Source organism: Panonychus citri, unplaced genomic scaffold, assembly GCF_014898815.1.
Source record: "Panonychus citri isolate SS breed McGregor unplaced genomic scaffold, ASM1489881v1 Contig00134, whole genome shotgun sequence".
Classification (NCBI taxonomy): domain Eukaryota; kingdom Metazoa; phylum Arthropoda; class Arachnida; order Trombidiformes; family Tetranychidae; genus Panonychus; species Panonychus citri.
Window position 1 is genome coordinate 1,230,349 of NW_026515539.1, and position 13,870 is coordinate 1,244,218.

General features: G+C 32.6%; 5 protein-coding genes across 5 annotated transcripts; 3 read left to right on the top strand and 2 right to left on the bottom strand.

The window, feature by feature from the left end:
• Window positions 1-1,408: 1,408 nt before the first annotated feature.
• Window positions 1,409-5,895, top strand: LOC128391467 (vacuolar protein sorting-associated protein 41 homolog). The gene is given in 8 exon segments (XM_053351362.1): window positions 1,409-1,818; window positions 1,923-2,018; window positions 2,100-2,189; window positions 2,273-2,344; window positions 2,433-4,116; window positions 4,119-4,610; window positions 4,671-4,750; window positions 4,862-5,895. Coding segments are annotated over 8 exon segments (2,652 nt in total). The 5' UTR covers window positions 1,409-1,737; the 3' UTR covers window positions 4,919-5,895.
• A 153-nt stretch (window positions 5,896-6,048) lies between these two features.
• On the top strand, window positions 6,049-8,507 carry LOC128391471 (E3 ubiquitin-protein ligase RFWD3-like). Its single transcript, XM_053351369.1, has 3 exons — window positions 6,049-6,243; window positions 6,421-7,632; window positions 7,765-8,507. The coding sequence occupies exons 1-3, from the start codon at window positions 6,151-6,153 to the stop codon at window positions 8,098-8,100; spliced, it is 1,641 nt and encodes a 546-aa protein (XP_053207344.1). The 5' UTR covers window positions 6,049-6,150; the 3' UTR covers window positions 8,101-8,507.
• Window positions 8,305-9,082, bottom strand: LOC128391493 (DNA-directed RNA polymerase II subunit RPB9-like). Its single transcript, XM_053351393.1, has one exon. It carries the CDS (start codon window positions 8,946-8,948, stop codon window positions 8,562-8,564), a length of 387 nt encoding a protein of 128 aa, XP_053207368.1. The 5' UTR covers window positions 8,949-9,082; the 3' UTR covers window positions 8,305-8,561.
• A 102-nt stretch (window positions 9,083-9,184) lies between these two features.
• LOC128391494 (serine/arginine repetitive matrix protein 2-like) lies at window positions 9,185-10,086 on the bottom strand. Its single transcript, XM_053351394.1, has 3 exons — window positions 9,925-10,086; window positions 9,504-9,765; window positions 9,185-9,426 (listed from the first exon to the last, which is right to left on the bottom strand). The coding sequence occupies exons 2-3, from the start codon at window positions 9,743-9,745 to the stop codon at window positions 9,345-9,347; spliced, it is 324 nt and encodes a 107-aa protein (XP_053207369.1). The 5' UTR covers window positions 9,746-9,765; window positions 9,925-10,086; the 3' UTR covers window positions 9,185-9,344.
• Window positions 10,087-10,129: 43 nt separating this feature from the next.
• On the top strand, window positions 10,130-13,866 carry LOC128391466 (DNA mismatch repair protein Msh2-like). Its single transcript, XM_053351361.1, has 8 exons — window positions 10,130-10,289; window positions 10,470-11,165; window positions 11,230-11,526; window positions 11,598-12,278; window positions 12,349-12,471; window positions 12,532-12,860; window positions 12,940-13,031; window positions 13,098-13,866. Exons 1-8 carry the CDS (start codon window positions 10,259-10,261, stop codon window positions 13,507-13,509), a joined length of 2,661 nt encoding a protein of 886 aa, XP_053207336.1. The 5' UTR covers window positions 10,130-10,258; the 3' UTR covers window positions 13,510-13,866.
• The last annotated feature ends 4 nt before the right edge of the window (window positions 13,867-13,870 follow it).

Here is a 13,870-nt window from a genome sequence, read left to right on the forward strand (position 1 = left end):
TTGATCAAATTTGTCTATTGGATTAAAATTAGTGATTAATTAATGGTTAGTTGATTGTGAATAAAATCACTAACAATTTATATCTGATAATCAATTGGTAAGGAAAATATTACAAGATTTTAATTGTTAATGAAACAAAATTAACCTTGATCATCGGATTTGATCAATGTTATGATTTATTGATCATTTGATTGACAATAATTAAGATGATGGTAATAATGATTATCCTAATGAATCTGATTTGATTGGAATGTTAAACATGATTAGTTAATCGTATATCCTTTAATAGTGAGAAAAGACAATTTATAAATTGTCTCCATAATCCATTAGATTCAGTGAAACATAATTACTATTGATCATAATCAAGGTTATGGTGATTAGAGGACAATCATAATCATTAGATTGTTAATCAATGATGAGATGTGTGAGATTTTTACTCAACAATTTAAAGTCTTAACTGATTAGATCTTGTACCAAATCAGTTGATTTGTAAATTGTTGTAATCACCGAAATTGATCAACTTATTTTACTTACAATTAACTAATGGATAAAGTTTGTTGTATGACTTTTTGTTTTAATCATTTGTTGTTAACATTTGATGGTTAATAAATTGTAACTGTTATATTAAAGATGATGTTAAATCATGTTAATTAGAGCAAATCAAAAACTTGCCATCTTTAATGACAATTAAACGGCGCAATAACAATTATAGTTAAACTTGGTGGTGATTAAAATCTTAAGCCTAAATGTAAGGGTTTGATTGTTGTGACAATTAAGTAAATTAACAAAGTTTGCAAATTTGTAGTTGGAAAAATTTTGCTTTCTAATCATCAAACAATTTAAATTTGATGGTTAATTATTTTCCAAACTAAAATCTCAATAATCACAATCAGTTGATTGTAAATAATAATTTTCAAATTTCAAACTAATTGTTTAAAGTCAAGTTCATTATCAACAATTGATAAATTGATTGTAATAATTACTAACAATTTATATAAACAATTAAGTTTCACCATTGATAACGCATCAATGGATAATCAGATCAATTGGAATCTTTAGTAAAAAAAGTATATCACTTACAAAAGGAATAGATTAATTAACTGTTATCCGGAATTGGTTAAGACAATTAAGACTTTTCATTGATTTCTAATAATTAATTTCTCAAAAGTAAACAATTAGTTTTCATCTTCTTGTTGATTGAAATTCCCATAACTGTCTAGTTCAATGATTAATATAAATGATAAGATTGTCAAGATTTATCTTCTATTGATTTAGGTTGATATTCCAATGTGATACCAAGTTAATTGTCACTGATTAAATTAAATTTAATTTCGTTTCATTCAATTGGCGCTCATTTAATTTTCTAAGCCACGCCCATCGTTCAGCTGATTTCTTATCTAACCAGAAACATAACATTGACTTCAATGTTTTCCTCTTGATTGTTGATTATTTTTTTTAGTTCTTGTTAATTGTTACCCTTTGAAATTAAATTTTCGTATTACAAATCTACCTTTGGCCCTAACCATGACTTGGAATCAATTAAATCATAGTCAACTATGTTAATTGTTAATCTCTAACCATCATCACCTTCATGACTTGATTTATATATTTTTTGTACTAATAATTGTTTTTTTATATGTTAACCTTTTTATTTGAATTAATTTATTAATCTTTTGGATTTTTTTTTTAATTGTTGTTACTGTTATTTGTTAAGAGTTACTCTAAGGTTTTGTTACCATGTTAGAGGCGGATTTAGATGATGTCTGGGATTCAGAAAGATCGCCGGTTAATGTTGGTGGACATGATGAACAATCGATTGTCAGTTTGGTTTGCTTTTCTATTCCATTTAGAATATTTAATCAATTTGATAATGATAATTCTTTTTCTCATTAATTTATTTCTTCTTTTTGTTTTCCTTACAGGAATCTGAGCCAAGGTTGAAGATCGAGAGGATTGAAAATCATATAACTCAAGTACTTCAGAAAGACTCAATCAGCTGTGTTGCTGCTCATTGGAAGGTAAATTTCTTTTGATTTAATCAACAATCAATATAAAGTTTTTTACGAGATTTTCATCTTAATTTAATCATTTACATTTAGTATATTGCTGTCGGTACTCGTCTTGGTAAAATTCATATTGTTGACCTGCAAGGAAATTGTGTCCATGAACGCCTCTCACAACTCAGTTTGGTTGGTTGATTGTGATTTAATCCACTATATCTGTTTATCTTGTATCACAATTAACTCTAATTATCTATTCATCATACCTATAGCATACAACTGCAGTTAATTCAATCAGTATTGAAACAAAGGGCGAGTATATTGTTTCTTGTTCTGTTAACAAGGTATTTAAAATTCATTTGCCATTTAATGATTTGTTTGTCGATAGTTTTAGTTTTTGATTTAATTGTTTTATTTTTGTCTTTCTTTTAGGCTGCCATTTTTGGTCTCTATTCAAATGATTGTAATAATACATTCAACTTTGATCGGCCGGTTCACTGTGTTGCCATTGATCCGGCCTTTTGTCGCCCTGGAAGCAATCGTCGTATTGTCACCGGCGATGAGAGAGTTGTCCTTCATGAGAAAAGTTTTCTCTCTCGATATAAGTCCGCTTTACTCCATGAGGGTTATGGTCAAATACGTTCAATTAAATGGCGAGGTAATCTAATTGCTTTCGCTTCAGACAATGGTATTCGTATTTACGATATGGATGAACGGGTTGTAATCTGTTTCATTGCTCGAGAGTCAGAGCCAAGTATTACCTTAGATTTTAATCGTAGTTATCTTTGTTGGAAAAGTGATACTGAATTTATCATCGGATGTGCCAATTCAATCAAATCATGTCAAGTTGCTCGAAGATCAATTAGATCCATAGATGTTGATAAATTACCTTCGAAACAAGTTATCATACCCTCGATGTGTACAATTGGTTCACCCATTTGTGGAATAGCTCCTTTAGATACTAATGCAATCGTCGTTCTCACATCATCTTCACCTTTAACCGATTCACAATCATCGTCTACTATTGACATCGATACCAATAATTGCCCGAGGGAAGAAGATGAAAAAGCTAAAGAGAACCCAGAATCTAATCATCCATCCTTGATTATAATTGAATCAGCACATGATGAATATGAAGAGATATCAAATGATTCGCTATTTCCTCGAGGATACAGAAATTATAAACACAGTGATTACTCATTGGAATATCTTTCTGAGGATGGGATTTATTTTGTCGTTTGTCCAAAAGATTTGATTATTGCCAAGCCAAAAGAGGACGATGAAAGGTTAACCTGGTTAATTGAGCATAAATTTTTCGATCAAGCCTTAGACCTCGTTAAAAAGGGTAAAAATATCCGTCAACATAATCAACTGTCGATTGGTAAAGCTTATTTGGCTTTTCTCTTTAGTCAATCAACTGATCGAGCTTTTCAAAAAGCGGGTGAACTTTGTCCCTCGATTTTGGGTAATTCTGTTGACGCTTGGCGAGAGCAAGTTCACGAATTCACCAAATCTGGACATTTAATAGCACTGGCCCCTTTTATACCGATAGGTGATCCGATTCTCCTTGACATGGAAACATATGAATTGGTATTAAATGATTTCTTGGTAAGAGATTCCAGTGGTTTCCTTCATCTCATCGAAACTTGGCCTTCGACCGCTTACAATGTTTCCAATATGACGAAAACACTTTTTCAAGCTTATGCCAAAGATCCCGAGAACAAGAAATTATCTCAAGCGTTGGCGCAATTGTACATTTACGATGGTAAACACGAGAAAGCAGTTTCGATCTATTTAGAGATCGGTGACGGAGAAAAGGTATTCGAACTGATTCGAGACTATCAATTGAATCAACTCCTTTTAGAAAAATTAGAATCACTAATGGCTGTTAATCCAAATGGAACCTCTAAACTGTTATTGGAACAACGGAAAACCATACAGGTCGATTTCGTGGTTGATAAATTGAAACATCGACATGATCTCCTTTGGTCTTACCTCGATAAAGTTGTTCAACAAGATGGTGACCTGTGTGCCGTTCATCACGATCTTTTGATAACCTTATATGCTCAATATGTGCCCGAAAGGGTTTTACCTTTTCTTCAAAGCTCTAATCATTTCTCTTGGAAAAAGCTCTAAAAGTTTGTGAAAGGTACAATCTTATACCCGAAACCGTTTATTTGCTCAGTCGAATGGGTAATTCAAAAGAGGCCTTACATTATATTATCGACAAAATGTCCAACATTAATTATGCCATTGAATTTTGTCTAAAACACGCTGACAATGATCTCTGGGAGGATTTGATTTCTTATTCACTCGATAAACCTGAATTTGTTGCCGTCCTACTTTCATCAGTTGGTACTCATTTTCCCGACCCAGTGGCCTTTATTAGTCGGATACCTAATCGAATGGAGATTCAAGGACTTAAAGATGGACTATTGAAAATACTTCGTGATTATCGTGTCCAAATTGCCTCAGAAGAGACTAGAAAACAACTTCTAGTTACTGATTGTTATAAATTGTTGGAGAAATTGAATCGCCATCAAAAAAAGGGAACCTTAATGGCCGATGATAAAGCTTGTAATAAATGTTCAAGAAAGGTTCTTAGAAGAGGTCAGTTGATTGTGATTAACTATAATTTTCCATTCTAATTGATTGACTCTTTTGTATCAGATTTGTCTCGTGCCTCGAATATAATTATTTTTAATTGTTCCCATATTTTCCATGAAGAATGTCTACCAATTACCGAAGATGTAAGTAATTTATTTTGAATTTCTATTCAGAAATTTACTTTTTCATTATGTTGATAATTAGTCGAATTTTGTATTCATCTTTAATTTCTCTCTTTTTCCCGTAATTACCAGAGGTTCGTTTGTAGTGTTTGCCGGATTAATATTGGAAATTTAATCTCTCAAACTTAGCATCAACCTCAAAGGTTCACATTGTGCCTTCGACCTTTAATGTAGATATCAAACCTCGAGGCTGAATGAGAGTTTGTCTCAATCGGTTAATCTGTTTAAATGATTATCCTCATTATAAAATAATCTATTGGGCGATTTTTCTCCCTAATCTTGGAGACTTTTTTATATAAATAGAAGGGTCCAAATCGTATCATATCATTGCCAGTCCTCGATCAATTCTCTTCTCTTCAATTGTGTCTTCGTCAAAATGCCAGCTCTCAGTACCTACGAAACTCTTGAACCTTTGATGGTTCCACTCCTAACCGATGCTCTCCTCATTCCAGCTTTTCTCATCGCCAGGAAATTAGCTTCCGCCATCTTCATGATCGGTGCAGTTCTGTTCATAATCGCGTCAATTTTGTCCAATGCGTTTACAAGTGTCCCTGGTCTTGAAATTTCTTCTCATCGAGTGACTCGAGAAACTTCAACTTCCGTTTGGAATTCATTTCAGAATTTAGAAAAAGAAATTCCTTTTCAAGTGAAAAAAGTTCTTCAATTTCTAAATTTGGAAAGTGAAGAATGTCCTGAGTTGATTCAATACACTCTGAGTTGTGACGCATATAAAAACTATCCTGAATGGACTTCGATGATGAATAACACGCTCGCCGAGAATTCATTTTTCTACAGAGTTCTGGATAAAAATACACAACAATTTGTTGATTCCATAGTTGATGGTGCTTCTTGTGGAATGAAAAAGTTCAAATGTTCAACAATCGCCTTGTTCCAAGATCTCCTTGAAAGATTCATCACCAAAATGTCCCATCCTGATAAAAGTCAAGTCCCAACAACAACACCAGAACCAAGATCAACAATTAAATCTTACGAAAAAATCTTATTTTCTATCATCAATTTAGTTAAAAAAAATAAAAACGCATAAATTCATTAAAACAGATTCTATTCATAAACTAGAGTAATTAATAAAAGTAATATTCATTTAACTCAATTGTCTCACCAATTTATTAATATTAAGAAAAAAAAATTAAATTCGAGTAACATTTTCGTGAGAAAACATCAGATGTCGCTGGTGTTCCCTATGGACGAATGTGATTGGCTAAGAGAAAGTGTTTACTAAAATTGTAACATAAATTGTCAGTTCAAATTTAATTTTCTTTTGTTTTGTGTCTCATTTATCAATTCAATCGTTAATTTGTTTTAATTTGGTTAAGAATTTATGATTTGCTTGTTGGTTTATAATGTCATCTGGTTGTGATGGAGGTTTTAGTTATCCCTGTAAACGTAATTCTGATGGATTACCTGTAAATAATAATGGAATTTGTGATAAACAAGTAGGTTAAATATTTTTTTTTTCAAAAAATTTTTTTGTTCTTTTTTTTAAAAAAATAATTTGCTGGTCACTTTTATCTTGTCATATTTGCGTTAATTTGATTTCCATTTCTAGTCGATTCTTTTTATGCTCTTTGGTTAATCTTTGTCTTATTTTATTCTTTTTTTCTTGCTCAAAGGTACAAACAGATGATGACAGTTTGGAAAATTCTTGGGAAAAGCTGAAAGAAGATTATCTAGATGAATCTGCATGTTCCATTTGTCTAGAAAGTTTTGTAACTTCTGGTGACCATCAAGTTGCAGCTTTGAAATGTGGTCATATTTTTGGTGAAATTTGTATTAGACGCTGGCTGAGTGAAGCTAAAGGAGATGGTGGACCAAAGTGTCCAACTTGTAAATCTAAAGTGAAAGCAACTGATATAAAAATAATTGTGCCAAAATCTATAAAGAAATTAGATTCAGCAGTGGTAGTTCAATTTAAGGAATTGGCTGCAACTACAAGAAACGAACGAACTAAAGTTCAAGCTGAAGTAGTCAATATAAACCAAAAAATACAAGAAATGAGAGAGACCTTTATGAATGAGCAGAAACTTTTTGATGCTGCATCAGAGGAAGTGAAACGGCTTGAGGCAATAGAAATGGAACTACAACTGGCCGCTGCTAATGCCAGATTCTCAGCAAACACTAAAGCTTATCACCAAAAAGCATCTTTTCAACCCTTGGTGGTGAATAAACGTTTAGATCTAGAAGTTGGCAGTGAATCTCGTTTATGTGCCGTCTCTGATATGTACGGTATAATTATGATAGCCCAGAAAAAAGGCTCTGGTCATTGTCAATCCTTTGGATTAACCAACATTGGTACATCAACTTTCCGTACTACAGAATATATTGGACTTCATGAGAAACAAATCAAAGATATCGCCTTTCACCCGTTCGATGCCGTTGTACTTTCGGCATCGTTGGACAAAACAGTCAAGATAACCGACATCTTCTCATCCACAGCGGTGGCGACTTTTACCTGTGCATCTCCAGTTTGGTCTTGTTGTTGGAACGAAGTAGACACTCGAACCTTTTATGCTGGTTTATCAAATGGAACTGTCCACGAGTTCGACACAAGAAACAACACTGAACCTAAATCTATCATTTCTGCCCCACCAGGTACAACAGGGACACCCTGCGTTTCTGTTAACTTTGTCCGATCTGAACAATATACCGGAATAATTACAACCAGGCTACAAAACACTTCTTTTTCTTATCGAGGATCGCACGGATTTGTTACTCAACCATTACCCGTTTCTGGTAGTTTTATGTCTTCTCATTTTGAGCGTAAAACAGCAAAACTATTATACAGCGCTCGTCCATCGAAGCACAATTCTCGTGTAACACATTCTGTAAGTAACGATAATCACAGCGAAAATCATTTCGAAAAAAGAAAGACAAAATTTTCGATAGGAACTGTTTTATCCCGTTCTGTTTTTCTTCCATTTTTGCTCATTTGCTTGTTCTTTTTTTTCTCTCTGTAGCTTTGGTCATTGTCATTAAATTCAAATGGAGAGGAACCTCTAATCAAATGTGCACCCGATAGATGTTTTTATGGGGGAATTCATGCCGACCAAGTGGTGAAAGGCCGCTTATTTCCTCACCCTAATAGGGAAGATTCTTGTCTAGTCTTTGCTGGTGATCAGGATATTGGAGGTTTAATTGTTTGGGACACTCTCAATACCGAACCTGTTCAAAAACTTGGTGGAATTGGCCCTACTTTTGATATCGCTCAAGTTGATCAATGTAATTCAACTAATTCATCGTTCGTTGCATTAACGGATAAAAGTTTATATTATTATAATTGGACCTTGAATTGAATTCTACTCTTTCACCTTAAATCATATTTGGTCTCATTCTTGCAATTAATCAACATGTTTTCTTTCCTCTTCTCAACAACTGCCAATTGGTCACAATCATCAATTAATTGATTGTTTAATTGGAAATGGAAAATTGAATCAATATCAGTTAATTTTTTGGTTCATCTTCTAATTTCCACACAACTAAAAGAGAGTGATTTCAACTTATCTACAGTTTTAACACTCAAAGAGTTTAATTTTTTTATTATCACTTGTGTAATTAAGTCATGAGATACTTTTTTGATAAAATGAGATTTTACAAACTTGTGAAAAGGATTTTGTAATTGTAATTGTAAATGAAAATGATGTAAATAGTTTTTCTATCCTCTCCTAATTGAAGATACATTAAAAGATGTAATAGAAATTGACTATAAGGGAAAGAGATTTTGTTTTGTTTTTCTATTGGAATTTGATTAATTTGATCATTCAGTCCATTTGTGGGCACATTTAGAATCGGTACAAACATAGTAAAGCTTCATATCATCTTCGGCTCGTCTCGATTGACCTTGGAAGAAAACGGCTTCTTTATGGTGACACTTCGGACAAGGATGATCTTTGGTTCGAGGTAAAGTTGGGTCATGTACCACTTCGGGAACAATACGAGATAATTCATCGATATCATGAGTGATCTTGTTAACATAGACACAATTATTCTCAGCAATTTGTTTATAATCACAATTTCTACAAGCATAAAGCAGCACTTTATTTTCCCGATCTTCTTTCGGATATAACATATTGTTACATTCTTGACAAAATCTAATTCCGACGAAAGTTGGACCAGAATCACCTGAAACTGGTTCACGGGGCATTCTCAGTAAATTATGTAGAACAATTGGTTCAAAATATAAAAGGAATTAAATCAAGAATTCAAATAGAATTTCACTTTTTAACTATGTAAACAGAGGGAAGAAAATTCTGAAGAAATTTGTTCCATATGATTTTCTATATAGAGAAATATTTCTCCCATAGATGTCACTGTGAATTCTATCGTATGTAACATATGATAAGTTTAATTAACTTTGGGATTTAATTGTTTGGGCAACAATTTGATTGTGTTATCGATTGATAATTTATTTCAATTATTTCATTTGATAGAGAAAATTAAGGAAATAAATCGTTGAAGGAACTGATAGAATCGAAAATAAGAATCGATCAGTGTTTCAAGTTGGAATTTAAATTGTTCGATAATTGGATTTTCATGTTGATTAATTTTTAGATTTTGCTTCTTTGGCGAGTAGTTTCTCTCGTAATCTAGAAACAGCCTTGTCAATTTCTTCTTGGCTTGCACTGTAATTTCGAATAAAAAGAATCACATATTAGAATAGAGAAAAAAGAAATATAGTTGAAGTGAGATTATCACTTACCCTTCATCTTCCAATTGAGCTTCAAGTTCAACACATTTAAGTTCAATTTTTCGTTTCCTTTGATGATCTAATATTTCAGGATTAATTGGCTTGGGTAAAAGATCATCAAGATTCTTTTTAATGTCATCTTCAGTTTTGTATTCAACTTTATTCTTTGATTTGTGAATGTGAGCTAAATTTCTTTGCACATAACCATTGGTCCCACTTCCACGAGGAGTTTGTAAACCAATTCCATTATACATGATGACTGAGTGATGGAAATCTATCAATATAAAACATCGAATTATAGATTCAATTAAAAAAAAACAACAAATCAAACAACATAAATTCAAAACAAAAGCAATGTTATTGTTTTGTCAAAATAAAACCAAAACTCTAGAATCAAGACCAATAAAATGAGACATTTATTATTATTACAAACCTTTAGTTATTACCAAAACCTAGCTGTGTTCTGAACAAAACAATTAAAATATTTAGAAACAGAAATAAAGTCAAACACTAATTAGTCTGATTAATTAGATTCAACTAAAACGATCTCAATTAAAGTTCAACTTTCGACAGAAAATATCTGATACAATCAGCTGAATATCCGATTGTATCGAGTCCCAATCAGTTCGAATTCGAACCAATAGATGTCACTGGAATCGAATCATGTGTTTGTAGAGAAACGAAAACTTGAAAAGTGAATTTAAATCTCCGTTGATTTGGAATTGATTGTGACACTGAATAAATTGCTTTTCTAATTTACACTAATCATGGAAGATGAAGGGAATGATCAAGCCTTAGGTGAGTAAATAAAAGAAAAGAAAACTAAATGATAAGTTTTACTTTGAATGATCTTCTGTTGATCTTTTGGTCAATTGTCTAATTGGCGCAATTTTTTTTTTCTCCATCTTAATTTCTCATTTTAATGGGTTTTGATTTGATTTAAATTGTTTCTTTTTTTTGTTTTCTTTTGACTTTTAGATGTTCCTCATGAAACTGATTTCCTTATTTTTTATAGAAAATTACCAAATAAATCATCTACAACTGTTCGGCTTTTCGACCGGAAAGATTTCTTCACCATTCATGGATCTGATGCTCTTTTTGTTGCTAATGAAATCTTGAAAACTCAAACAGTTATCAAGTATATTGATAATATCCCATCACTTGCCCTGAGTATTAATAAATTGGAAATGATATTAAAAGAATTTCTTTTAATTCGTCATTATCGAATTGAGATTTACAAGCAAGAGAAAAACTCACGTAACGCTAATTGGACTCTTGACATTAAAGCTTCACCGGGTAATTTGGGTTCGCTTGAAGATACTTTGTACTCCGTCAATGATAATACTTCGGGTTTGATTTCGATAAAAGTTATTGGTTCTGATGTTCCTACTATCGGTGTTGCTTATATAAATACTCTTGAAAGATGTGTTAGTGTTATACAATTTGAAGATGATCAATATTTGTCCGTTTTTGAGGCGATTCTTGTACAATGTGCTCCCAAAGAAGTTATAATTACCAAGTCATTTCGATCTACATCCTTTTTCCGACGATTTGAAGAGATCATGGATTTGAATAAAATTCTGATTACCGATGTGAAACCTCAAAGTTACGTTGATGATTATTCAGCATTACAAATGCGATTGAACAAAATTCTATCGTCCAAAGTGAAAACAGGTAATTAATGATAAACTTTTCTCCAAATATCAATCAATGGCTAATGATTTTAATTTACTCACAGATTATTTGGAGGAACAAAAATTAGCCACTGCTGCTTTTAGTGCCGCTATTGATTATTTAAGTCTATCAAATGGTGATACTGATGGACGATATTTACTTAAGAAATTCGATGTATCATTTGTTCGTCTCGATTCTTCTGCAATTAAATCTCTTGATCTGTTCACTGTTAATGGTTCCGACTCATCGGCTAACAATAATTTCAGTGTCTATCATTTGCTCAATCATTGTCGAACCCTCGCTGGTCAGCGTTTACTTGTCCAATGGATTCGTCAACCATTAACTGATCTAAACCATATTCGTAAGTAACTTCATGTATCATATTAATTGTTTAATCTAAATTCTTAATCATGTTCATCTTTTGCTTCGCAGAGGAAAGATTGGATTTGGTTGATTTCTTTCGTGAAAATACCGAAACTCGTAAAACATTGAACAATGTCTACTTGCGACGTGTTCCTGATTTATTGCGTTTGTCCAAAAAATTTGAACAAGAAAAAGCGTCTCTATTTGATTGCTGTAAAGTTTACGATTTCATCAAGTGTTTACCATGTATTCGGGAACTTCTAGAGTCTAGTGGTGATTCTAAGATCAAAGATACATTTGTTGATCTATTTTCAACCTCAGAGCAACATTTTGAACCCTTCATCGAACTCATCAAAAGCACAATTGATTTTAATCGTCTTGATGAAAATCGTGAGCCGATGATTAAAGCAGATTTCGATGAAGAGCTGGGAAAAATTTACAAAGAGTTGGAGGAGGTAGAAAATAGTGCTGAAAATTTGTCGACATCAGTTGCTCGTAAATTTGACCTCGATCCAAGTAAGTTAAAGTTGGAGCGTAACTCACAGATCGGTTATAACTTCCGAGTTACAAAAAAAGAAGAGAAAAATGTTCGCAACGGTCAAGGAATCCGATTCATTGATCGAGCCAAAAAAGACGCCATTAGATTTTCTAACACTAAACTTGACGATTTGAGTGGTAAATATGTTGAATTGATGGCTGCTTATGAAAACCAACAAGCAGAGTTGGTCAGCGGTGTCATTAAAGTTGCTGGTAAGTTTTTTAATCATTCAAATCATTCACTGATTTGCAATAATTTAATAATTTCTTTGGATGTAATTAGCAACTTATAGTGAAGCCATGAGGACACTTGGAGATGTCGTCGCTAAACTTGATGTTTTGGTTTCGTTTGCTCTTTACTCTTGTAGTGGTAAAAAATTTGTCCGTCCCGAGTTGTTGCCTAAAGGTAATTAGTATTTTCTTATGTTGAATTACTATTTATCATTTTATATCTCATCTCTCTTAGGAAGTGGTAAAATAATCATCTCACAGGTTCGTCATCCTTGTCTTGAAGCTCAACCAAATGGTATTTACGTTCCTAATGATGTTCATCTTGATGAGTCTGAACACAAATTTTTCCTTGTCACGGGTCCAAATATGGGAGGTAAATCAACGTACATTCGATCCGTTGGAATCGCCGTTCTATTAGCTCACATTGGTTCTTATATTCCCGCTGATTCCGCCACGATCTCATTAGTTGATGGCATTCAAACAAGAGTTGGGTCAAGTGATTATCAGCTCAAAGGTGTGTCAACCTTCATGGCAGAAATGATTGAGACAAGCTCAATTCTCAGAGTAAGTAATTAATCTAAAATGTTTGCGTTAGTAAAATTTTAACTCATAATCTGTTCAAAATTAAAACTTCATTAATCAGGGAGCTACTAAAGACTCGCTCATTATTATCGATGAACTCGGTCGTGGTACATCCACTTACGATGGATTCGGCTTATCTTGGCATATCTCTGAGTAAGTAATTGTTGTAACTTAAATAAATTTAGCCAATTGACATTTTCATCAAAATCTTCTGAATAGGTACATAGCCACCAAAATCAAAGCTTATTGCTTTTTCGCTACTCATTTTCACGAGCTTACAGCTTTAACCAAAACAGTTCCCGCTATTGGTAATCTCCATGTTAAAGCGGAAACCACTTCAGGTGGACTCGTTTTCTTGTATAAAGTTGACAAAGGTATTTGTGATCAAAGTTTCGGTATTCATGTTGCCCGATTGGCTCAATTTCCAGAGCACATAATTGCCGATGCATCTGCAAAGGTTCAAGAGCTTGAAGGATTCAGTGGTGTCGATGAAAAAACCAGAGCACTTCGTGAATATGTAATGAATTATGTTAAAAAAATGGATGTTGACAATTGTGATGATGATGAAATCGAAAGTAAAATATCAAACCTACGAGAATATGTTGAAAAACATTCACTTAATCAAATTTAATGGCTCATCTTTATCCTGATTTTCGTGAATTAATCTCAATCATTCATTTGTTAACCAAAATCAAACTTTTCCTTCTACTTAATTGTCTCCATTTAATTATGATACGAAATTTTGATTCTATTATGTTAAAGTGAACAGTTGTAACTGTTGAAAACGAAATCGTAAATTAGAATCAATCTCATCAATAATCATCAGAATCACTCTTATTGTTAATCACAATTAAACTTTTTATTCTGCTTAACTGTAATTCTTTAATTGATGTAATCAATGAAAATTGCAAACAAACCATTTTTTCTGTTCAATTGTAATAATTAAAATGAAAATTTTACGTAATAAAAAAGAAATAAAAAATTCTAATAGA

What these genes read in the sequence shown, in the direction of transcription:
- LOC128391471 (XM_053351369.1), top strand. Translation starts at nt 6,151, where the DNA reads ATGTCATCTGGTTGTGATGGAGGTTTTAGTTATCCCTGTAAACGTAAT. An exon ending in ATGGAATTTGTGATAAACAA is followed by an intron (nt 6,244 to 6,420) that starts GTAGGTTAAATA and finishes TCTTGCTCAAAG; the next exon opens with GTACAAACAGATGATGACAG. An exon ending in ATTCTCGTGTAACACATTCT is followed by an intron (nt 7,633 to 7,764) that starts GTAAGTAACGAT and finishes TTCTCTCTGTAG; the next exon opens with CTTTGGTCATTGTCATTAAA.
- LOC128391493 (XM_053351393.1), bottom strand. Translation starts at nt 8,948, where the DNA reads ATGCCCCGTGAACCAGTTTCAGGTGATTCTGGTCCAACTTTCGTCGGA.
- LOC128391494 (XM_053351394.1), bottom strand. Translation starts at nt 9,745, where the DNA reads ATGTATAATGGAATTGGTTTACAAACTCCTCGTGGAAGTGGGACCAAT. An exon ending in GCTCAATTGGAAGATGAAGG is followed by an intron (nt 9,427 to 9,503) that starts GTAAGTGATAAT and finishes TCGAAATTACAG; the next exon opens with TGCAAGCCAAGAAGAAATTG.
- LOC128391466 (XM_053351361.1), top strand. Translation starts at nt 10,259, where the DNA reads ATGGAAGATGAAGGGAATGATCAAGCCTTAG. An exon ending in CGGTGTCATTAAAGTTGCTG is followed by an intron (nt 12,279 to 12,348) that starts GTAAGTTTTTTA and finishes GGATGTAATTAG; the next exon opens with CAACTTATAGTGAAGCCATG. An exon ending in TTATCTTGGCATATCTCTGA is followed by an intron (nt 13,032 to 13,097) that starts GTAAGTAATTGT and finishes TCTTCTGAATAG; the next exon opens with GTACATAGCCACCAAAATCA.